At 39.6% G+C, this 24,000-nt stretch overlaps 2 protein-coding genes across 7 annotated transcripts in view; one reads left to right on the top strand and one right to left on the bottom strand.

Annotated features, from left to right (window-relative positions):
* The window catches only part of lg23h1orf146 (linkage group 23 C1orf146 homolog), a 69,161-nt gene extending 61,941 nt beyond the window's left edge, over window positions 1–7,220 (top strand). Inside the window, exon 6 of the mRNA XM_025902826.1 lies at window positions 5,223–7,220. Coding sequence (XP_025758611.1) covers window positions 5,223–5,302 — 80 coding nt within the window. The 3' untranslated portion in view covers window positions 5,303–7,220. The remainder of the gene's footprint in view (window positions 1–5,222) is intronic.
* Window positions 1–20,538, bottom strand: part of evi5b (ecotropic viral integration site 5b) — a 44,394-nt gene extending 23,856 nt beyond the window's left edge. For 3 of the 6 annotated variants that reach the window (XM_013270743.3, XM_019351760.2, XM_013270746.3), the window contains exons 1-9: window positions 20,266–20,537; window positions 13,212–13,444; window positions 7,227–7,416; window positions 2,319–2,543; window positions 2,076–2,150; window positions 1,855–1,980; window positions 1,626–1,769; window positions 775–864; window positions 494–591 (exon numbers count right to left, since the gene is read on the bottom strand). In XM_013270743.3, the coding sequence (XP_013126197.1) occupies window positions 494–591; window positions 775–864; window positions 1,626–1,769; window positions 1,855–1,980; window positions 2,076–2,150; window positions 2,319–2,543; window positions 7,227–7,416; window positions 13,212–13,363 (1,100 nt within the window). In that variant the 5' untranslated portion in view covers window positions 13,364–13,444; window positions 20,266–20,537. Of the gene's footprint in view, window positions 1–493; window positions 592–774; window positions 865–1,625; window positions 1,770–1,854; window positions 1,981–2,075; window positions 2,151–2,318; window positions 2,544–7,226; window positions 7,417–9,065; window positions 9,221–13,211; window positions 13,445–20,265 lie in introns of those variants that run through there. The other 3 variants (XM_025902824.1, XM_019351761.2, XM_013270745.3) reach the window with 3 other exon arrangements.
* Between the last annotated feature and the right edge of the window lie 3,462 nt (window positions 20,539–24,000).

Raw genomic sequence — 24,000 nt, 5'->3', positions numbered from 1 at the left:
GAGGGAAACGGAACAGTATTCACTTAATCTTTAAATTAATTTATTGCATTTTATGGTGAGCTTTTATCTTTTTGAGAAGAGTTTGTTGGAAATGGATTTCCATGTATCAATAAGGGATACAATCCCCTTTCCTTTTGTCTTATATATTTTATTGCTTCTAAAAAAGATATACATTTCTTTAAAGAGACACCATTACAAATGGAAACTCTGGAAAACTCTGGGTATCAACTAAATCTTGTTTGGGGCAAATGATCCTCTTATAAATTAATTCTAAATTTTTCCAAAATTTTGAATTTGCAGCATTCAAAAATTAGCAGTCAATTTGCTGCAGCGCTGACTGAGAAATTTTGTCTAAAGTTATGCAACAGTTTAAAAACAAAAAAACAAAAAGGGGGTTCAACTGTAAAAGAGGAACAATGAAAAAACAATCACAGCAAAAAACAAACAAAACAATCTCTGAAAAAGGAAGTTATGAAATGTCTGCTGCGTTTACTTTTTCATCTTCTTGGCGTTGTATTTAACTTGATAAGCAGCCTGGATGACCTTATCTGGTCCACTGTCCAACTGGTGTGGGATGACCTTCTGAAAGTGCTGAAGCACATAAAGAAAGCGGGGATAAATGTCACACCAGAATGCATGTTTTAGTCACAAGCTTCTCTGACCTCAAAGGACCGCACTAAACGTCAGCATGCCCACAAACTGGGACGAGATGGGAGGTTGCACGTTAACAGAGTGATGGAGGTTTCTCCCCTGGAAGTGCTGCTGGTGATTCACCTGTAACATTCCCTCCATGTCGAGCTGAATGAGTTCCGCCTGGTTCATCTGTAGGATGGCGAGCCCCACACGGAAAACAATCTCCAGGCCCTGAAGAAACAAACCACCAGTAATGAGCATGAAATAATACTTAGTGTGCTGTCAAATTTATTTTACAGTGGACTGAGTATAAACAGCCTGAGTGATTGTGATTTAGAGAAAAAAAAAAGTCACACTGCTAAAGGTGACTATAACCGCAGTGCTTAATTTTGTCCAACAGGTGGCGCTAATGGATAACTTTTTTTGACAGCTGACTTTACCTAACTATTCTTAAAGCTGTAGAATAAGTGTTCTGGCCTGAAATCATCTCTAAATAAATACTCTTGACATTTAAGCACAGACTCTGTTTTTTTGAGGGGGGGGGGCTATTAGTTCACAGTGACTTACAATAACAGCAGCTTTAGATATAACCCCCAAACCCTTTTCAGATTACACATTTTGATATAATGGTGGCTCATTTCCAAGTGGACCTATTGCACTCATTTCCAGCTCAACGTTTTTATTCACAGGCTTTACTAGAGTAGCCTTGCATGAGTCACAGTTCAAAATCAATCCTGGGCCTTGGTGCACCCCCTCAGTTCATACACTGGCAGAAACCAGCCGTTTTAGTTCCTCTTTTAGATCGCAAAAACTACAAGCAAGCAGAAGTTTAAAGAAAAAAGAAAACAGAAGAAGCCAGTGCTGTAAGAATGTGAACACAGGTGTAAATTGCAAGCTCAGTAAAGAGAATGACAGAACGATAACGTTTTCAACATACTGGTTCATACAGGTTTACAGAGCTTATCATTCAGCCACAGTTTGCTTTAACTGACCTCACACATGAAGATGTCAAAGATCCTCGTGGCAACGGGCAAAGGGAAGGAGGTGAGGAAGATGGTGAGGAACCAAGAAGAGGCATACATGGAGGTATGAAAGCTCTGAGCTTGGAAATGTATATGAAGCTCTGGGAGTTGCTCCTGTGAAAAAAATAACAATCAGACTCACTATTGTTGAAGCTTACATGTTGGCAAAGTGTTACTCCCCAAGCTATGAGGTGTCTACCTGGATCATGTACTCAAACTGATACATGCAGAGTCCCAGCTCAGCCATGCTGGGTTTGAAGAGTTCTCGTAATCTGTAGTCCTGCATCAGCTTCACAAACACGCAGAATGCTTCCTCTTCAGGCATCTAGAAAAATATTATGATAGTGATCAAATTACTAGCTGGACGTTTGTGTTACAGTGTGTGTGTGTGTGAGGATGTGTGGAGAATACAATCATTACCTGCATGAGCAGCAGACCCACAATGAATGCACTTCCCTGACAATAGCCAACCTCACGGTCCACCAAAGAATATGCCTAAGGTAACAGAGATTATCTTTACAGGAGTCTCACTGAAGATCAGATTTCTCTCTTTTTCTTTACTAAACCACCTTAAAACCAAATACCAGTTTTTGTTACTGGAACACAAGACTTATCGCTTTATCTGCATGCAAACAGGTTTCTTAGACACCACAGAAGACGCACCTTCATGACATTGAAGAGCACTTCCTGACCCAAGCTGTCTTTCTCCTTGAAGAACTCGTGCTCAGGATAAGTGCGAGCGATGTCTCTGCGTATGAGCTTCTCGCAGGGTGAAGTCATCTTTAATAATTCTGAGTACTGATCCTTGATGGGCATATTCTGGGCATTACACAACAGCTGCCACACTATAGCTCGAAAATGATGAGGAATCCCTTTTCTAACAAGATCCTGTAGAGAAATAAAAGAGTAGATATTTTCTTGATGTTCTCAAAGTATTCTGCAGGGTGTAGGCAACAACTTTTTAAAATGAAAAACACAGTTTTGTTCTCTGTTCAGGTTTTATGATAGTGTCAGAAATAATACCCAGTCACACAAACGTGGCAATGAATGCACATCAAATAACCATTCACCAGAAAATCATATCATTTAGAAGTTTAATTCCTTATTCCAAGAAACGTGGATCTATACCAGCAGGAGAGCAAGCAATCATGTTTAGCCTTGTTCTCATCCTCTCATGCAGGACTTGCACTACCTTGTTTGGGCCAGGTAAGTGTATGGATATTAGTTAAACAGATAAAATAGTACCAACTTATAGCACCTTGTTTTTCAATCCTTTTTTAACTTCTTTATGATCTTCATGGGGCAGGGATAGCTCAGTAGGTAGAGTGATGGCCCCATGATCGGAAGGTCGGGGGTTCGACTCCCCTGAACAGCTACCCTGAGGCACCTGAGCAAGTTACCGTCCCTACACACTGCTCCCCGGGTGCCCAATGGCTGCCCACTGCTTCACTGAGTGAATGGGTTAAATGCAAAGAGGAATTTCCCCACGGGGATCAATAAAGGATACATCAAAATTATGTTTTTTGTATGTGTCAAAAATCTTTTCATGGGAACTGCAGTCTAATAACGCAAATGTATCAGTTGCAGGTTAAAATAGTTAAAATCTTTAGTGCACAGGCCTGTCAGAGGGTCAGCTCAGGCTCATCAGGCCAATGAGTTTCTAATTCATTAGTGGAAATCCAGCATTCGCGTACACAGGCATACACGTGGTAGTGTAAAAAAAATAAAATAAACAGTGTTGGTCACTAGTTAAAAATACCATGGAGAAAGAACAACAATGGTGAAAAGTAACCCAGTAATTTGTTTGCTTGGACCAACAAGATGAAACTTCCTATGATTGCCAGAGGACACCATGGAGAAGGAAAGGCGACCACTTCTCCTCATCTAAGTTAATTAAGACTTTCTGAAGTCTGTTTTCGGTGCCCTCAAATGCAGCAGTAGTGCGGACAGTTGGTATACAAAGAGTAAAAGTTCAAATAAATAGCATCACTGTGGATCTCCCTTAAATAATGTAGTCATGCAGCTAGAGCATGCAGCTCAATTAATTTCAATTCAATTTTATTTATATAGCGCCAAATCGCAACAAAAGTCGCCTCAAGGCGCTTTATATTGTACAGTAGATCGCACAATAATAAATACAGAGAAAAACCCAACAATCATATGACCCCCTATGAGCAAGCACTTTGGCGACAGTGGGAAGGAAAAACTCCCTTTTAACAGGAAGAAACCTCCGGCAGAACCAGGCTCAGGGAGCGGCGGCCATCTGCTGCGACCGGTTGGGGTGAAAGAAGGAAAACAGGATGAAAGACATGCTTTGGAAGAGAGACAGTGATTAATAACAGATATGATTCGATGCAGAGAGGTCTATTAACACATAGTGAGTGAGAAAGGTGACTGGAAAGGAAAAACTCAATGCATCATGGGAATCCCCGACAGCCTACGTCTATTGCAGCATAACTAAGGGAGGATTCAGGGTCACCTGGTCCAGCCCTAACTATATGCTTTAGCAAAAAGGAAAGTTTGAAGCCTAATCTTGAAAGTAGAGATAGTGTCTGTCTCCCGAATCCAAACTGGAAGCTGGTTCCACAGAAGAGGGGCCTGAAAACTGAAGGCTCTGCCTCCCATTCTACTTTTAAATACTCTAGGAACAACAAGTAGGCCTGCAGAGCGAGAGCGAAGTGCTCTAATACAGCGGTCCCCAACCTTTTTTGCACCACGGACCAGTTTATGCCCGACAATATTTTCATGGACCGGCAATAAGGTGTCGCGGATAAATACAACAAAATAAAACTAGTGCCGGTACCGAAAAAAAGATTTATTCATAACACACGTGAAAAGACCCAGGAAAACTGAGTTAACGATAAAAACGATAACAAAATAACGCTGAAAACCTATAAAAACCCTGAAAACCATACATTTCACACCTGAGCCTCAACTCTCGCGGCCCGGCACCAAATGACTCACGGACCGGTACCGGTCCGAGGCCCGGGGGTTGGGGACCGCTGCTCTAATAGGGTGATATGGCACTATAAGGTCATTAAGGGGGCCTGATTATTTAAGACCTTGTATGTGAGAAGCAGGATTTTGAATTCAATTCTGGATTTAACAGGAAGCCAATGAAGGGAAGCCAAAACAGGAGAAATATGCTGATGCTAATAAATAACTTTTTTTTCCTAAAAAGTCTGCACTTCTTCACTTTTTGTAATGTGAAAAAAAGCTGCCGGAGTACAAGTGAAAAAAATACTAAGAGCTCCGCAACTCTATTCATTCATTTGAAACACCTTTATACCGCTGCACTGTATTAGCAGTGCAGAAAAATGATGACTTACTTATTTCCACTCAACTGGGAGGAATCCATATCAGTGCTGGTTTCCCCTTCAGTAGACACTTCGAACCACAAATGGATCGCAAAAGGTTGTTTTTTTTCCCACACTGAACAGTTTATCATAAAAACATCTCCCCAGAGAGGCAGTGGACTGGCTTCATGAGTTTAATGGTAGGGGAAACCATGACAATGTAAAATGAATCCATGGGAACCTAAATGCACATTTGGGATTCTTTTTTCAGCTCTGAATGTGAACGGCAGAAAGAAAAACACCAAACCCTTCCGTGGAGAAAAACATCAGAGACCTGCACCTGCATCTTAAACAGGATTAAACCATGGGTATGCCTCAAAGCCTAATATTTCTTTTTCCACTTCAGCACACTGTGCATCTTTTATAATAATACAGTTTCCACTGCCAAACATAATCTTGTCAGTGATACATTCTGTAGAGTGATTTATTTCCATAAACTACTGCTGATACAATTTGATTAAGCAATTTCCTGTGCTGACAGGGAACAGTCATTTTTCCTGCTATGCGGCCATGTGAGTGAGTGTGTGGTTGTGTATGTCTGTCTGTGTGCGGTGTCTGCATGCATCTGGTCAGTCCAGGGTGCATCTGGAGCAGAGGTCCACCCACACATGCTTTCAGCAGGGGACCCCTCTCCCCTCTTAGAGGTCAGATAAGACAAACCAAGCTTTGTTCTGGACTGAAACAATGCATCACAGTCTCAAACCTTGACTGTTGAACGAAAGCTGCCTTATGAGTCACAAGAACTACTCAAGAGCAGAGGGTCTTTGAACATTACATATGAAATACAAAGTATTAGAATGGTGAACACATCAGGGATTTTGCTGACAAGGGCAGAAAAAATGTACGTTTCTTCCTTCGTGCAACAGAAACTGTGTTTCTTGTAAGCAGAGCGGAAGAAAACAGCAATTTTGCGGAGGCCTCAGCAACTGTGATTAATATCCTAGGCTAGTTGCACCCATGCAATGATGACTACTTCTGTTAAATTACATAATAACACTGTGTATGTTCACAGCTCCTTCCCAGCACTTCCCCATTTAAACATTCAGCAACAAGAACAACAGAAACTCCGTCCCTACAGAAGACATTAGTCTTTTGCATGATTATTTTAATTAACAGAAACTTTACAGTAAAATATTTCTCTGTGTCAGTCATCTAAGTAACAAAAATAAATGGGCTTGAAGTCTCTATGGTTATAACAAACGTATGACTATAAATGCTGAGCACCTAGCTGTTCTGGCACAGCTACTGGTTGTCAGTTTTCCTAAATGACCCAAAGAAGCCTTCAGTTGGAGGAGAATTCAACAAAACTTCCATTAACAGCAGTCAGTGCATAAAGATAAAAAGCACCAACTGTAGATCCCCAGTAACTTTCAATCTGTTGCAGCTGCACTGAGTCGTTTAACATCAGGACACATCAGGCTTTCTGCTGAGTCACCACTATCCCAGACTTGTGGCTACAATCAGGTGGTCCAACACACACCTGGCACAGTTTTACACAACAAACAACAATCACTGTGTATGTCCACAGTCTTTGTGCAGTTTAAATCAGACTGCCACTGCCACTGTCTGGGCACAGGATTATTACGGGGCTTAACAGAGTAACTGTAGAAACAAGCAAGCTAAAATTAGCGTCAAATATCAACGTCTGAAATAACAAGTTCAAGGGCAACCCCGCAGGGTCACTGAGGACAGAGATAGCCTTAAAATTATCACTGGACCAAGTAAACAGTCACACAAACTGGGCCTTTGTAACATTTGAGCCAGGGAGATTCAAATGGCAGCAAAAAATTATAAATACAATTATAATAACAACAAAACAAATCAGCCATGATTTGAAATATGTTAAGTTAAACAATTTCAATGCAGAAACAGCAGCATCATTGGACCCTTTTTTGCAACCTAGAATAAATGTCATGGAGTTTTGTCTTTAAGTGTGTAGAGGTTTATACAGGTTTGAGACTAGAAGGAGACGCAAATCCCTTTGGTGTTTTGCGAGGAATGGCAACAAATTCTACTAAATCAAATATGCACAGCTATTTGTTTTGGTGACCCCGTGTGAGTAAAGGAGCAGCTGAGAGAAGGCTCTTAACCTTGTCTTCAAGGCATCAGATGTCTATTTGTAAGCTAGTAAAATAGCCCAGGCTGAATAAGCTCTTAAGCAGGTCTGCATATGATCAGCCGTCACCTCACAGGTAGTCATGTGCACAAGTCTCACCTTAAGCTGCTTCTCTTTCTTCTTGCGCACTTCCTCCCATTCATTGACAATTCGCCCCCACAGGATCCATGAGTCCTCCTCCAGGTGGGAGAGGTTGGATGAGGCGGAGGAACTGGACACCAGGGATGAGCCACTGTTTCGCCTGGAGCCATTCATGGAGCGCAGCGACTTGCTGTCTGTCTCCAGTAGCCTTTAGAGAAGGTGAGAGGTGAGATATACTGTGAACATTTAAGAAACTGTGCAGAGACACAACTACATTATACTGTGACTTTGTCAATGTCTGTCCATCAGACATCCCATTTACCAGGCAAAGTACAATTTCACATCTTCAGGGAAACCCAGACCATAGTGAGATCATTTTCCAAAACACTATGCAAATGCAAAACACAGTTTGAATGAAAGCTGTGTGGATATAGATAGAACTTTCAACTTGACAGGTGCATGAGATGTTATATGAAAGCTAAAAACAAAACTAAAACAAAAAAAACCCTAAAAAAAAAAAAAAGGAAAGAAAGAAAGGACTGTAAAAATATAGTAAATGGAAATACTTACTTAGCTAGTTTAAATCATATGCATTCTTTTGAGGATTATTATTTACACTAGTGTAACAGCTACTGTTTTGACACATAATAACCGTCTTCCCTTTATTCAGATCTGGGTCAAAGGCCAGCGGTTGAGTAGAAATGCATAGACTTTCTTCCTTCTAGGGATGCACCAAGGCATTGAAAGCCTGTCTTCTTCTGGCTGGACGTGTCCCAAACACCCAAGCTAGGGGGAAATCCTATGCAGCTGGATCTTTTTGATGTGGACAAGCAGTGGCTCTACTTTGAGTCCCTCAACCTCTTTCTAAGGATGGACACTCTTTGGAGGAAGCTACTCCTGCCACTTGTATCCTCAGTCTAATTCTTCTAGTCCCTACCCACAGCTTGTGGCCACATAAGAGAATCAGGTAAATGCTATGACCTAGCATTTATATTCTTGAGCAATATGAGCCAAATCTCACAGGTTAATGCTGAATCAGACTGAAAGCTGACCAAAAAAGGGTTTAAAACACTTCTGTTGAGTGAGAGAGAGAGAGATGACATTTATTTAAAATCTAATGGCTGCAACTGTAAGTGGTTGAAAATAAGCTGTAAAGGTCAGTAAAATATTTTCTGACTCATTTTGTTAATATCATTCATTTCTTTCATATGTGCTCAGCATGTCAAGTAGCGCAAAAAAGCCCGTGTGCCACGTTTATCACACACTTCATCAGTCTTATCAGTCTTTCACTCACAAAGTGACCCGATCAAAGATCAGCGTGTGGAGAAAAAACGCGGTGACTGCCAACCTGCGTGGCACCAAAGAGCTTATGTCACACAAACAAAGGCTCAGACACCTGATCTCGGAAAAAGGACGGGGCCTCTCCAGTGGAGCCTGTGATGTCACTGAGTGCGCTAACAGAATGGCTAGGGTTACAGCCAAATTTGGGTTGTGTGGGAGGGAGTGAAACGGACGGCCCCCGACAGAACAGAGTCTCTCTTTACTTGTATTCGGCTTTGACACCGAGCTAAAGAGAGAGCTAAAGTTTCACAGGAACTACCCGTTTTTCAAGCAATTCAGTCAAATGATCAAAAACAGTGACTCAGAAAAAGTGTTAAACATGAGCCTAAATATACTTACAGCTCTGCTAATAACTCACTAACAGCGAAATACAAAACCAAAGCCTTCTGAATATAACGAACTTGTAGCTAATATTTTAGTGACAAAAACATATTCTAAATAAAGTGACAGGCGGGAAAAAAGTGCGTCATGCCCACAATTTTCAAGAAAATAACTAATGAAATACTGCAAACTTACCAAGATAAACTCATGATGTACTCTACATGTCTCAGTTTTCTAAGAATTCAGGAATTCTGGCAAGTCTCATTAACAAATTGAAGGCAACAGTGCAGGATTTCCTCGACTGTGTGACACCACTGAACCAACGCTTCGGACTTTTATCTGCTCTGAAGGGTACAAAGGGCTCCCCAAACACATGCACCTGATAAACAACTACAGGCCGCGTCACAGTATCTGTAACTAAGTCCTCCTGCCTGCCGTTGCACCTATCTTATTAACACCTAAGTGACAAAATGACAAGATTTGTGTATTAGGGTTGCGTTAGGATTTCGCAGCAAAATAAAGACACTAAACGGGCATTGTGAAGTGAAGGAAGGGTCAAAGGTTAGACGAACTTGAGCTCTGTGATTGAAAAATGTTATTCAATAGATATGGATGTGGTTTGAACTTTATAAAGGACATTATGAAGAACATGTCTCTGATTATTTTTGATCTTGCCTAAACAAATGTCACTTGGCATTATAGGGCAGGAGCTGTGGTAGGCGTTACCGATGAGTCAATGACCGCTGCATTCAACAGAGCTTTGCTGTGACACAATCCGAGTGGCACACTTGGTTTCTATGCTGACACAGAGTGTACTATCCATGGGAGAGATCTACAGCAGGGAAAGAATTCACAAAGCTGGCTTTAGAGAATAGTTGCGTCATCCTCTAACAGTACTTTTATCTGACGTGAACAATGAGAACCTCGGGGACTGCACACTATAGTCTTCTCTCACTGATCCAATATTTCAATAAACCCATCCACAACTAGACATGCTCTGTTGTGGCTTTGAGAGTCCTTATCAAATTCTGGATCTTGTTGCAAGAACTGTTTATCTGATCGAATCTAAATGAGGAACCAGCACAGGAAAAAAAACACTCCCAAAGAGACCATAGTCTTCATTTCAATGTTTAATGGACATTGCTTCAGCCATGTGAGCCGTTTACGGTTTACCTAGCAGTACAGACTGCACGAATATGGGTACAGTATGTGAGTCAACCAGAGGGAAAATTGCCATTCAGAGTCTACATGCTGGGAAACCTTCACCCCTGGAATATTCCGCACCCTGAAACAACAAAACGGCCAACAACAAACTAAGAAACTTTCGAGATTATCTGAATATAATTTTTGTGAGTGGTTTGGTGGACTCAATGGAAGCTTCACCCAGTGAGCTGAGTCAAAATCAAGTACATGAATTAAAGCTTGCACTGTGAAGCTGGTTACATTTCCATATAAAATGATGACGTAGAGAGAAAGAAGCAACAGACGGTCTCTTACTTTCTTCACTTCACTCTCTTTAGAACACATGGTGCCTGCACCATGAGAGCAAGCTGTTCTTTGCAAAGCAGTATGATACTATTCAAAGCAGACTGGAGCCTTTCCCAGGGGGAGGGGCAGGGCACGATCTGAATAGTTAAATATTTGATTACATTTAAGTTGAATATTTAGGCCCTAACAAACTTATCAGACCCAATCTTCTGATAACGTAGCTTCAGAGGAACAGTGTTTCAGCTTTAGGTGGAGCCAGCTGATATCCTGAAAAGACTTCTGGTAATGTTTACAGTTCTGACTATAAATAATAATAATAATAATAATAATAATAATAATAATAATAACAATAACCTAATTGTCTTATATGGATAAGAGAAGGTTTCAATGCATTCCTCGTTTGTTCTCCCCATGTACCTTTAACCTCCTACCTTCAACCACCCCAAATTCTGAGAGTAAAAATGAAAATAGAAATCTTGCCTATTCCTAAAGAATCTTTATACTCATATTCAGATATCTATCAGCTATATTATATCAAAAGCAACAGAAAAATCTTGCATTTATGGGAGAAGAAGTCATTATTAAAGCACCTAAATGTTAACAGACTAGAACCTGACTAACTACTGAGTGTTTACTTTTATTCCATCAATACTTTACCCTCTTTCATCTAAAGGTGGCTAGTTTGCAATCTGAACATCACTAACGTGTTTCTGCATGTGTAGCAAAAGATAAATTTGTAGGATCTGCAAAATGATTCTGTGACGGTAATAAGAGAGGTGTGCGCAACTGCCCAAATACAACATAATAAGACAAAGGTTTTGTGGATTTAAGATTTTCAATAAGGTCTAAATAATTAACCACTCAGAAAACAATTTTAATGACTATATGATTAAATTAGGTTATGGCTTATCTTAGATAGTATTTGCACCAATAAGAATAAAGAATTTTTTCACTTGCAATTTTGAGTATATTATTGTAAACACCAGCAGAACAAAACCAGACCAGAAACAACTGTACTTCCTGAGGAAGTTAAACTTGTCTGGGGTGTACAGGAAGCTGATGCCCTACAACATTTGCACATTTCAGTGTGCCTGCTGCTGACAAGAACAAACTGCATAGAATAATGAGTTCGTTTTTACATCATCCATCAAAACCTGCTTCCCATTTTTTAACAGGAGCATGAGTATTCCCTCAGTGCACTTGTCACAGTCTGGGTTTAGTCCATTAGCACTTACATTTAGAACATTGTGAGCTAGACTGGGTCATACGGAGGTTCTATTCCATCAACTAGAGCTCTGAAACATGGACCAAAAAGCTCATATTCATGTATTTTCAGACTGAATAGTGGCATACAATACCGGTATTTTCTACTTAGCTGAATACATGATCAGATGGTACTTAAAGTCATGTGTGATTTATCACACTATTAAAATAAACTGTGACCAGAACACACACAAAAAAAAAATAATTTCATAGGTCATATTAAGCCGCAAGTTTCTCAGTCACGAGCTACTGGAATATCCCTGAAGCTTAGTAAGACTTTCTGGTAAATCTATTTAAGATCAATAAAATAACAATACTCAGTAAATGTGATTCCAGTGAATGTTTCACTTTCTCCATGCGGCTATACCATAAATACATGATGACATGCACAACTAAATCCAAACAGTGTATGCTGACTCTGCGGTACTTTTTGCTTGTGTTGTTTCAACAAATCAACAAACCATCGTTCACAGGTGCAATCTGGGCTTCCACATTGCCCTTTTTGGGTTAGAATGGGCATTTAACCGTACAGCTATGAATTAATGTCATTAAAAAGCTCCAAAAGATAATACTGAAGTAGTGGAGATGAACCATGACAGACAGACAGGCCCATGTCCGGCTATGATACACATGCTTAAGTGGTAAGCCTCACAGCCTGCCAGTTTAAAAAAAAAAGTCATTGCAATGCCGGTGATTTTCTCTTTGGCTCTGGCTAAAATAGCTTTGGGAAGACTCTAATGAGGTTCTTACCAGGTTTGCTTGCAGAGCACAGAAAGAAAGCGTATGGGCAAGCACTATGGAGAGTAAAAGAAGCATAATATAAATGCTGGCACAGCTTTACACAAGTTAACCTTTCTCAAAACGCCATAAAATTAAATTCAGCATACTGTAAAGAGTATTATCAGACCCCTTTTAAATTTTAAATCACTTTGTGACTTTTGTTCTTGAACAGCACTATATAAAGAATTTTATCTATTTACCCTATGCCTAATTTTAATACATATCAATATACTTATAATATACTCCCCAGCCCTACTATCAACTTTCTAAAATCTTACTTCATAGTTAATACTACTATTAGCAAAGTTTACCTTAGATGGTCAGTGAGTATTGCTCACATGTCACATGCCATTATAATCTTGGTAAATGGTAAATAGAATGGTTCTTATACAGTGCTTTTCTGCTCTATTTGAGCATTCGAGTGTTATACAGTGTTGCAAAACAGGCCTCATTTACACCATTCGGTTGTACAAGCACTTTTTTTTCTCTTTTACACCGACATTCACACACATTCTTATTTCGATGGAAGCATTGGTGAGCAACTTTGGGTGCAGAATCTTGCCAAAGGATTGTGCTTCATGACTAGCAAACAGAGGTTATAGTCTACATTGTCCAGAGGAAATTAACTTTGTGTCTCTGTAAGGTCTCAATGTTCAAAAACCAGTTCCAACTGTCTCCAAAACAGTCAGACTGTATTCTCCACCCCTGTGTAACTACATCACAAACTGTCTCAAAGAATGGTTCAATACAGTCTACCCTGTGCCACGCAACCTGAAATCAAACATGAGTCAGTTCGCACGGGAAGCTTACCTGTTCTGCTCCTCGAGCTTGGCAAGTAGCTCCACATCATCAGGACTGAGCTGGGCCGGCGAGGATGGGGAGAGGCCAGGCGAGGACAAAGAGGTGGAGGAGGAGGTAGCAGTGGTCTGCAAGGATGTGGGCGTGGCCACCTGGCTAGCCATCTGACTGACCGTGTGGGACACCGAGTTCTTCACCCATGAGAGAGTAGAACTCAGCTTACCAGCAACCTTGTCTGTCGCCACCTGCAGAAGATGAGAAGCATGAGCCCAAGCCTTCTGATATCTCTCAGTTTCATCACAATTACAGTATTAAACACTTTCACTAACCACATCCTAGTACGAACTACACCATTTAACATCACTTCCAGTCACTTATATGAAGCCCCCATTTACAAAGAATTAAATATTTATCAAAACATCTTCCTCCTGATAGAATATCAATACATCCCAGCAGCCTTTAGTGCTACATTATCAGCTTTGTTGGAAGCAGCGCCAGGAGTCAGTGTCAGCTGGATCGATACACCTGCTTAGTTTACAAAGTCAGCATTGGCAAACAAATCTGTCTCTTTCTGATACCACGATCAATACTTTAAATGACTTGCTCGTATTCCAGTAAAGGCGTGTTGACTAAGGACAGGATTAAAATAATTCTGTCACAATTCTGGAGGTTCTTAAAATGATGTTCTGTGGATTTTATTTACTTTATAGGAGGAACATTATGCTTTTACTTGCATATATGCAATATGTGCTGTTACAATGGTTGATGCTCATATTAAAAAAGGTCCAAGTTTTAAATAATGAGGTCAGTACATGTGCAAGTAATCCCTACGAGACAAATGTTCAGTTTCAGTCAGTTTGGCTGTGAACACAGCAGCTCACTCCTGTTTGTGAGGGGCAGCCAAACACCATTTATCCATTTAAAGTGGAGGTAACCTTCAAAGGACAGGAGCTAAAACTGAGGAGCTGCTTCAAGTCAGTGCATGAAAAGATTAATGATTATTTTGAAGTATAAATCATGAAACCAGTCAGAGAATAAAAATATATATGGTGTAGGAAATAAGAACAATAAATCACTTTAAAATAAAGATACTGCTTTCTTTATCTGTAAACATTACTAATGCAGAAGTACCGTCCATTCTTTTTAGTCATATCTGACATTTCAGGTTTACTGAGGAAGGGATTTTTGTGCACTACATGCCACACCAGTATAATGGGCGACAATACTGTCTCCGTTTCACTGGACACTACTGACTGCAGCATGAAGAATGGCTCAAAGCAACACTTGGAAACTGATAATCTATTATCATAAAGACAGACTATACTTGAAAAAAGAAGAAAAAAAGAACAACCATCAAATAGCAGCATAAAAATGAATGCAGGTCATCTTAAATCCACTCCTACCTGCTACTCCAAACAATCCAAACTACAGCTGCTTTCCGTGAGGAAATCCAGCATGCCTTCATTAAAAAGGACAGCTTAAATATTTCAAATCCAACGCAAAAAGTATTCCACTCTTATGAACCTTTGATCGACTCAACGACGCACGGTCCTTTAGTCATATGCTGATCAAACTGAGCAGGGGTCAAAGTGCTCCACAAACGACCGGCTTCCTTCAAGTGAAACAAGATTACAGCAGGAAGCATATCTCTGTGCTCAGCAGAAAGAAATTCACCTCACACCTGAGAAACAGTTTTTAACTTCACCTTCACTCCGACAGGATGTCTGGATACGGAGACCTGACAGGAAACCAATCATTTCAAAAACTACCCTGAAAAAGATGACTAATTTCTCTGTATCTAGTATCACACCATAGGAGGAGGGACAATTTGTGGTAAGTGTGGTGATAGGAATGAACTATGGTGCACACTGAAAGTGTCTTAGCTAAGCTTTTTTTCCTCCTGTCAAAAGAAACAGCCAGACTTTGTGACAACATAAGAAACCATCCTTTAATATAATATCTTCACTATGAAATGATTTGATGTCATTGAGCTTTGGATACCAGTGACGTGAAATGCAAATCTGAAGTAACAGATCTTAATAGGAAACAGAACAGTTCTTTTTCAGCCTCATTTCACCACAAACTTAATGTATATGACATCGAGCAGTCATCTCACTAACAGAAGCACAACTACAATGCAAAGATTACAAAAACAAAAACAACTCACCATCTGAGAGACTAACTACAGCACTGACTGACAGTAACACTTTCACTTTGGAACCCATTAATCAACCATTATTATAAACTCAATCATCCAAAAAACAAACAAAGACCATGAACAATATGCAAAGAAAACATACACAATGCAAAATTAAGGACACAACAGCCTGTACATATTACACTATCGGGCTATTGGCTCAAACTGCCATCTCTAACACAACTGTGTCAGCTTAGAAATGTAATGCCCTCTCTGCAGCGCCTCCTATGGCACTGTCTGCAATCTTATTATTTTGTTTATTAATTTTCCCTCTTTGGGCAACAATGAATACTGTCTCCCTAAAACTGCACAAACCCTTGCTCATTCAGTATCATCTGTGTAGGTCCTCAGTCATCCAGGTCATGGTAGTCTAAGGAGCTTGAAAAGAAGGCGACTGGACTTTGCTGGTTCACTAAGCTGTTTACGCATAGTTTAGCATCTCTATTCTGTATGACTAAAAAAAAATATGATTTATCCCACTGAATATGAAACATCTAGAAAAACAAAGATGCTTTACTTTGTCATAAAAGATATAGCATCTAATATAAACAGGGGCCTGTGCCAAGTCTATTCTGGAACAGAGAGAAACAGGAAGTTAATACACCAAGTTTACTATTTTCATAACACCACCCAGCTGCTGACCTGTCACCGTGGGGGACACGTTTACTGACCTTCATCAGCGATATGACAACAGAGCTAAACAAACAAATCCTCATTCTGCAGCTCTACAGTGTCTCTGCATTAAGTCAACATGGATGGAGAACAAAAAGACATCCGAACACACAGAGGGTAACATTAACCTTGCAGAAAAACAAGACAAAAGCAGCAAAGGTCTGTGTAATGAGCGCACTCCCACAAACACATGAAGGTTTAGTTAAAAAGAGGAGCAGAGAACAAGGCAGGTAGAATATTAACCATTTACTATAAATAAACCATGAGTGCATCAACGAATTCATCTCCATTTGATTTGTGAAATCCTACTAAAAATGACAGTTTGCATGACCATAAAGACCACTGGCCTTTACATCTACCGCTAAGCTTTTTCCAGTCAGTCCAGCACTCACAGAACAACTTTCAACAGTTGTTGAGACCTGCATAGAACGAGTTACTAACACCAGCACCAACTGATGTGAGCAGTGAAAGGTCTCTGTCAGATTTTACTCAGCCCATTTCAGCAATCAATCAAACAATCAGCAAAATGAAGCTTAGAGTCCAATCAATTCATTCATTCAATTACAAAACAAAGCATTGGCAGCACTGCTCACTGATTGGAAAATCATGATAAATATTTGAATTACAGCCAAATTAAAAAAATAACTACCATAAAGATGGACGTTATTAAAAGAACATCTTAACAAATTGCATATTCTTTGTGAAAACTTAAACTGTCAGGGAATCATTAACTGATCCTGAGAAAAGGACCTCTCTAGGTTTTATCTTGCATGGAGGTTTCTTTTAACTCAAAGCTTTGTGCATCACTGAAATAGAAGAACGTAAAGACTAACTTCAAAACTACATGGGAAGAGAAAAGATGACCATATACACTAAATGTGTAAAGAGAACATCTAGCCTTTTCAAAACTGATGTAAAACCTGGCTGATGTCAGACAAACGTCAGCGATTTACATTGGGTAAAACCCATGTTATTTCCTTACATGCACTGGTGGATTCCTATAACCCAGCCAAATGGTGAATCTCATTAATAATGAGAATCACTGAAAAAAGTAAAGCTCAAAAACAAATCCTAGTGTATTTTATATTAGATGTTTCTGTCAGGATATACAAGCATTCTGAGAGTAGCAACTAAAATGTAATCATCTCACGACAGGACATGCTTAGACAGATGCCAATGTCCAGGTGGCCTTAGGAGACATTCCTTCCAACAAGGCACGCCAACTGCAGCAAGGCCTCTCTATAAATCCTGGATACAGAGATTGTTGCTTCTTTTGTTTGCCAAAGAACTCAAAGGGGCCCTGAGATGCAGTGTGCATAGCTAATGAAACCCACAGAAAGGCCAGAAGAAGGCGTTAGGGAATAACTTCATGGGGAACTGAGAAAGACCGCAAAGGCAGAAGCTTTTACTGTCTTTACTCAAAATGAACAACACCTAACAGACAACTCTCAGAACTCTTAGCTAAATGTAAAGCTTGAAGTTTCAGTCAAGAAGATATTTACAGTCACTCGGCTTTCGTGTTCCCATTTCTAGGAGGGGAATTACATCAAATTTGTCTGGCTGAGCATCAGAGACTCTAGTCTCAGAGGAAAAAAAATGTCCATGTGCTTTGTGAGGGTGTTAAAACGCAGGCCTGACTTATAATAACACACACAGACACACACTCTGAGGTGGGAAGGCCTTTGACTTCACACACACAAGTGCAGATTTTCCCAGTGTAGCATCGGAATTTCAATGGTCTTGCTGAAGGCTATTCTTCAGCGTGCACCCACATAATGAGAGCTACATTTGGCCCACAAAAATCTAGCATTACAGTAGTGTGGGAAATCATATGTGCTGGCAGCAGCTTATTTTATATAATACCAGTACTTAAATTTCAGCCATGGATGGTTTATTCACTGGGAGAAACAGCTACAGCCAATCTAAAACATTAACTATAAGGCCTTTTTGTCTTGCTTTTTTATATAAATATACACTAAATATAATATAAATATAAGTTGAATCCGCCTGATCATACTTATTAAATAAATGAGGGTAACATAAACACGTTAGTGAAATTGTGGGGAAGAAGAAAAAAACTCACAAGGGGGAAAATGGTGGCTGGGGGGATCAAAACACTGAAACTACACTGAAGTGACAGCATTACTGATTTGTGGCTTTTAGGATTTTCTTTCTATGCTACACAAATAATGTAATGCATTACTGGTGATTGTATTTGTAGGTATTATCTTTGCTTTGATGCACCACAGGGTTGAAATCACAGGCTAAACTGGATGCATTCAGTTAGGTACTGCAGTTATAATATTTCTCACAGGCCACATGCTAATATAAACAGACCTGACACATTGTTTACAGTAATAATTACAGCTTGGCTTTTCGTCTCATGACAAGTTAAATGTTACTTCTTGTTTTCAGTACTAGTTGTTGGCAATAAGTTCTCTGAGGGAGAAAACCACTGTTATTCTGTGTAAAATGACCAAAAATAGATTCAAATGTACTTTTTTCTTGTTCAGCCAAAGACACATACATAGAGTGTAGGTGGCGAGTACATAACACGATCATCCTCTGCTTCGCTTAGTCACACACGATTTATTGTAACTCCTTGATCCATGTTCTCCAAAGACTCTTAAATACGGGGGTCACAGGAAAGTTCTTGAAGCTTCATGTCCCCTGGGTTCACGGATTTGACTCACTGACATACAAAAAGTGTGAGAAGTTGTTATGTGTTTGTTGGGAATTTGGCAATTGACACCACATGAACCAAAGTTGTTCATCGATGCACTGTGGCTCAAGCTACAACAAAAAAATAAATGCTAATCTGAGGTAAATGTGTATTGAAACTGATTATTTCAGTGAAATGATGAGCTAAGTACAGGTAGAGGAAACGATAATTATCACGATGATAAATAACACTGATACTGGCATATTGGCAAATAAAATGACATTGATAGCTGATATTTATCCTTTGTGTCACATCAATTTCCACCTGGCCAAATGATCATAGTGATATTAGCAACTTTTCTCTTCTCTCTCACATAGTTTGTTTGTCATCTCTCTTCTCCTTCTCTGAACAGTTAAGGTAGATAGCCCTTCCTCACTAAGCCTGGATCTGCTGGTAAATTCTTCCTGTTGACAGAGAGTTCTTCCTCCCCGCCATTTTCAAGTGCTGCTCATAGGACATCTCTGATCGTAGCGGTTCTCACTCTAATATTGCATGGTCTTCCCGTCACCAAATGTAGAGCCCTGAGATGACTTTTGTGAATTGGCAGATTCTATATTAAACTAAAAAAAAAAAAAAAAATCTGTATAAGCCCCATGTTACACAGTCTGTGCATCCCTCAATATAATGCACTGTTTTAGGTCATTAGTCTGGCAATATTATACATTTAGATCAGTTTAAATTCCTTTAGGAATTTAAAGTACGAATGAAATACACTTTAATTCGGTCTGGTGAAGTTTCTTCCTGTTATAATAACTTCTGGTGGGTTAAAAGTCCGCTTGATCTCTACTCTGAGAGCTGTTGCAACTTGCAAGTCACTTCTTTGCAGCTGGACTGACGCATATGCTTGGCTGCAACACAGCCAACACTACTGCTGAGCAGTTTAAATCCTTTGCTTAGTCTACTGACACACACATAATATTGTTCACCTATCAAAAACACGTTAGGGGACGGGGGAAGCTGAGTACAGATGCATTAGACGCCGAACTCCCGATTCCTTTTATGGCTTGCTGATGTTGTGAAATGACGAAATGGAGATCTAGCATCAAATGCAACAGTATGCACACTCTGTCTTCCAGAAGGCTCTAAAGTCGACGCGTCGGACAACACTACAGGAGGTTACATGTTGAATAAATGCGACTTTAACAGACACTACTCTGCAAGAATAAATACACTGCTTATTAAAGGATGAAGTGTTTTCTAGGTTTTGTTTTTTTGTTCCAGGCGATAGCCCGAGTCCTTTATAAAGTAGTTTGGAGATCAACAGCAAACATTTAACACAAGCAACAGCGCCAACAAGCCGTGATACACGCTAATACTAAACCGCAGTTTTTGAGTTAAGTAAAGATAATCTGCTTTACTTTAAAGTAATGTCACACTGTTCACGTTAACAGTCACGGGTGAGAACTAAGATTTTACGACTTACTGATCGTTCCAGTATTTAGACATAGCCCGAAAATAGCAAGAACATCATTTACCTTGAACCGTTTTTAGCCACCCGCAGCAGACGTCGCCTGCTTCCCATGCACGAAAGTGTGCTAGTCCTGATACTATGAGAAAACGACAGGTTTTCACACGGTTCACCCAAGTACATATGTTACCCAAGATAGCCTAGATCGGTTTCCACTTGAAAGCTAGCCAGCGTTAAGTTAGCTCGTTCCCATTGACTCTTGGGTCCAGCCCATGCAGCCGTAATACGTGTACACAAATGTCTGCGGAGCTGAGACAGACGGCGGCCTACCGGAGTGTTTACATCCCACAGAGCATGCCCGATTTGGGACAATACTGACACCAAGCGTTCAAATTGCGCAACTGCACCTCCAATACGTCATTTCTTTCATTCGTTGTTAAGGGAAAATCAATGTACTTGTTATAGAAAAGATTGGAATTAAGTTAAGTTTTCTTCCCTATGCTCTTCCTTGTGAATAGCTTTAAGATCATCAGCTAGATTGATGATGACAGATGATTTAGCTGTGCTTCTGACTGTACCTGAGGACGTCATTACTTTTGCTCTTTATGATTACTCTCCGCGGCAACACAAACTGTACAAACACAACTAAAGTGACACCTTAAACCTGCTTGCCAGGACAGGTTTTTCACATTATGTTAAATATCTTGTTCAAAAGCTGGTTAGTGAATTAATTAAGTTTCATTAACAATTTTAATAAACTAAGAGTGAGAGAGAGTGAGTGAGAAGTTGTAACCTGTTTAAAAAATATATATGGATAAGACATTTTAAGAAACAAAATACGTAAAGAATCCTGTTATCAAAGACAGAAGCAGATACATATGAAATATCTTTGAAAGGAATCAAAATTATAAGCCTGTATTAGGTTTGTCCAAGTACTTTTCAAATAATTATGCCTTTTTTCATTATTTAAATTTAGCTCCAAAGTGTCATAACACGCTACAGAATACACAAAGCATTCAGGGAACAGGATATAAAAAAGCGAACCATTCACACCATTCAAATTAGGCTTATTTGTCTTTTTGCCAACGATACGACAGATATCACCTCATGTCATGACTGTTTTTCAACAGCTCTAATTTGCAACCAGTGTGTCCATACAATGTAAAATCTTCAAGTCAAAGAAAAGAGCTCCACACAAATGTTTTAATGCTTACCTAATCTTCTTACCTGAAATTCATTGCTGAGAGAAAAATACCTGTGTTAGATGAAACCTGGAGGTACAAACACTTTGGTCTTTATAAATTTCAGTTAAGGAATCTTATCTTCATTGAAAAAGCAGAAAAACACCATAAACAAGTCCAGAAAAAACTCTGGTGTAAACCTTCAAAAACTACTTTAACGTATCAGGAAATATTAATTTGAAAAATATCTATAATATGACACCTCAATCAAAGTGCCTTCAGTAGCTATATGTAGCTCATAATGCAGCAATCACTTGCTCCGGTAAAAATATGACTCGACTGACTACCTAGAATCACATACCACGCACTCATGAAACCTACTTTTCAGGTTTCACATGAGAGCAGTGACGCATTTCTTTTGTTGACAAGCCGGACACTCCTTCCTCCATGACAGTGTCTGAAAAGCAACTCGAACTGTAGTTGACACTTGGCAACACCACAGTGAATGTAGGCTTCTAACTCTGAGACACTGTCAACAATCACATCTCAGCCCGTCAACCATAAATATTTACATACTTCTGGCTGCACACCCAAATTGTAACGCACATTATTGAGGTAGATTATGACGAAACAGTTGAGTCACAGAGACCTTAAAATAGATGAGAAAGTTGCCTGGCTTTTTATAAATAGATCTTTATAATGTTTTGTGCTAATATTGGCTGAGCCAGCAAAGAGACAAATTATTGTGAAGAAGGAGCGTCATCAAACTGTGACTCTGCTTGTGTTGTTTGCAGTCACACACTCCTAACTGATGTCTACAGTTATCGCTCAATTATTGATGCAGACATGATTAACATCCATACTACTGTACTATCTTGATTTGTACCACACCTCAAAGTGCACTGTCAAAGATCAGGACATGGAAAATGTATTTTTATGTTAAACGGTGGATTCCCGTAATTGCAGAGAAAATAAAAAATTCCAATTAATTCAGTTGCATTTATATAGCACCGCAGCATAAGACCAGTGTCCTCAATGCAGTCTATGACTCAGTTTCTGCTTTGGAACCACAAATGTGCCTGCACTCAGAGAGAGATCTACTCTAATGGGATGCAATGAGGTCTTTATTTTCTATTTTATATGCTCACCCACAACTTTATTAGTAACACATCATCAACTGCTCATTAATGAAAAGCGAGCATCACAATAGGAAAGAAAAGTTATTTAAGTGACTTTGAACATGGCATATTTGTGGGTGCCAGATAGACTGGTCTGAGTATTTCAGAAACTGCCGATCTACTGGGATTATCTAAGGTTTACAGATAATGGTCTGGAAAAAAAAAAAATCCAGTGAGTGGCAGTTCTCTGGTAAAAAATGCTTTGTTGATGCCAGAGGTCAGAAGAGAATGGCCAGACTGCTTTGAGCTGACAGGAAGGCAACAATAACTGAAATGACGACTTGTTACAACCAAAGTATTCAGAAGAGCATCTCTAAACCTTGCAGCAGAGGAGCTACAGCAGCAGAAGACCACACCAGGTGCTACTCCTGTCAGCTACGAACAGGATACTGAGGCTACGGTCAGCATGGGCTTACCAAAACTGGAGAACAGATGACTGGGAAATTGTTGTCTGGTCTGTAGAAGTGGACTCGTGTACTGGTGTCCAGTTGATACTACTGTGATGAAATCGATATGTTGTTTCTACCCTCTGAGTTCAGTATGTAGCCCAGTGAATTATGTTAAATAAATTATTTTCTTTGGAAACAAAAAATATAGCTCAATGGCACTATGAAATCTGTCTGAACCTTTTGTGTTGACTGTCACATCTATTTTATTTATAGTTGATAATGCTATAAATAAATATAGTACTTTAAAGACAGACACATTTACATTCCACGTCTTCAAAAAACCCAGTTTCCAAATACATGAAAAGCTGAAAAGTGTGTTTTATTGTGTTAACTAATTAATGTGGAAAATAAAAATCATGCTTTTATTAGTTAAAGGTATGGTATCGGCAACACTGACCCTCTATTTACTTGATATCTGATTGATACCAAATCAATCAGTGCAGCATCTCACAGTGCTATTGATCTGATCAGCATTGATTTCAGCTGCGACATAAATTGGGTGCAAACATCATGAAAAAAGGATCCATCATGACTTGTATCAATGGCTCAGTCAGGTTACAGTGCTGTAAAGATAAAGGTAAAGATTCCTTTATTTTTGCAACAGCCATGTTGTGGGTGTTATTGTATACTGTGCCATGTTTATGCTGGTGTTTGTGTGAAAATTGTACTGAATATTAACAGGTAGGGGGTGGTGAGTGAGGCTCACTATGTCCAATCACTGGCCTTATTGTTCAATGTTCTGATGGCTTAGGGAAAAAAAGGTGACTTTAAACACCTATACCTCCTACCAGAGGGCATGAGGTTGAACAGGAGCTGTCCAGGGTGGGACAGCATTGCCCTCCTGAGACACCAAGTGCTGGCCATGTCTGGAAGCATGAAAAATGTGAAAAGTATTGGTCCTGGTACAGAACCTAGTGCCACTCTATATCTTACTATTTTGTCTGTGTGAGTTTCCCTGTCTACATCAATAAATCACGAACTAACAGATATGCTA

This window comes from Oreochromis niloticus, linkage group LG23, assembly GCF_001858045.2.
Source record: "Oreochromis niloticus isolate F11D_XX linkage group LG23, O_niloticus_UMD_NMBU, whole genome shotgun sequence".
Taxonomy (NCBI): domain Eukaryota; kingdom Metazoa; phylum Chordata; class Actinopteri; order Cichliformes; family Cichlidae; genus Oreochromis; species Oreochromis niloticus.
Note: the sequence above shows the minus strand (reverse complement) of the source record. Positions and strands in the feature narration are given on the sequence as shown.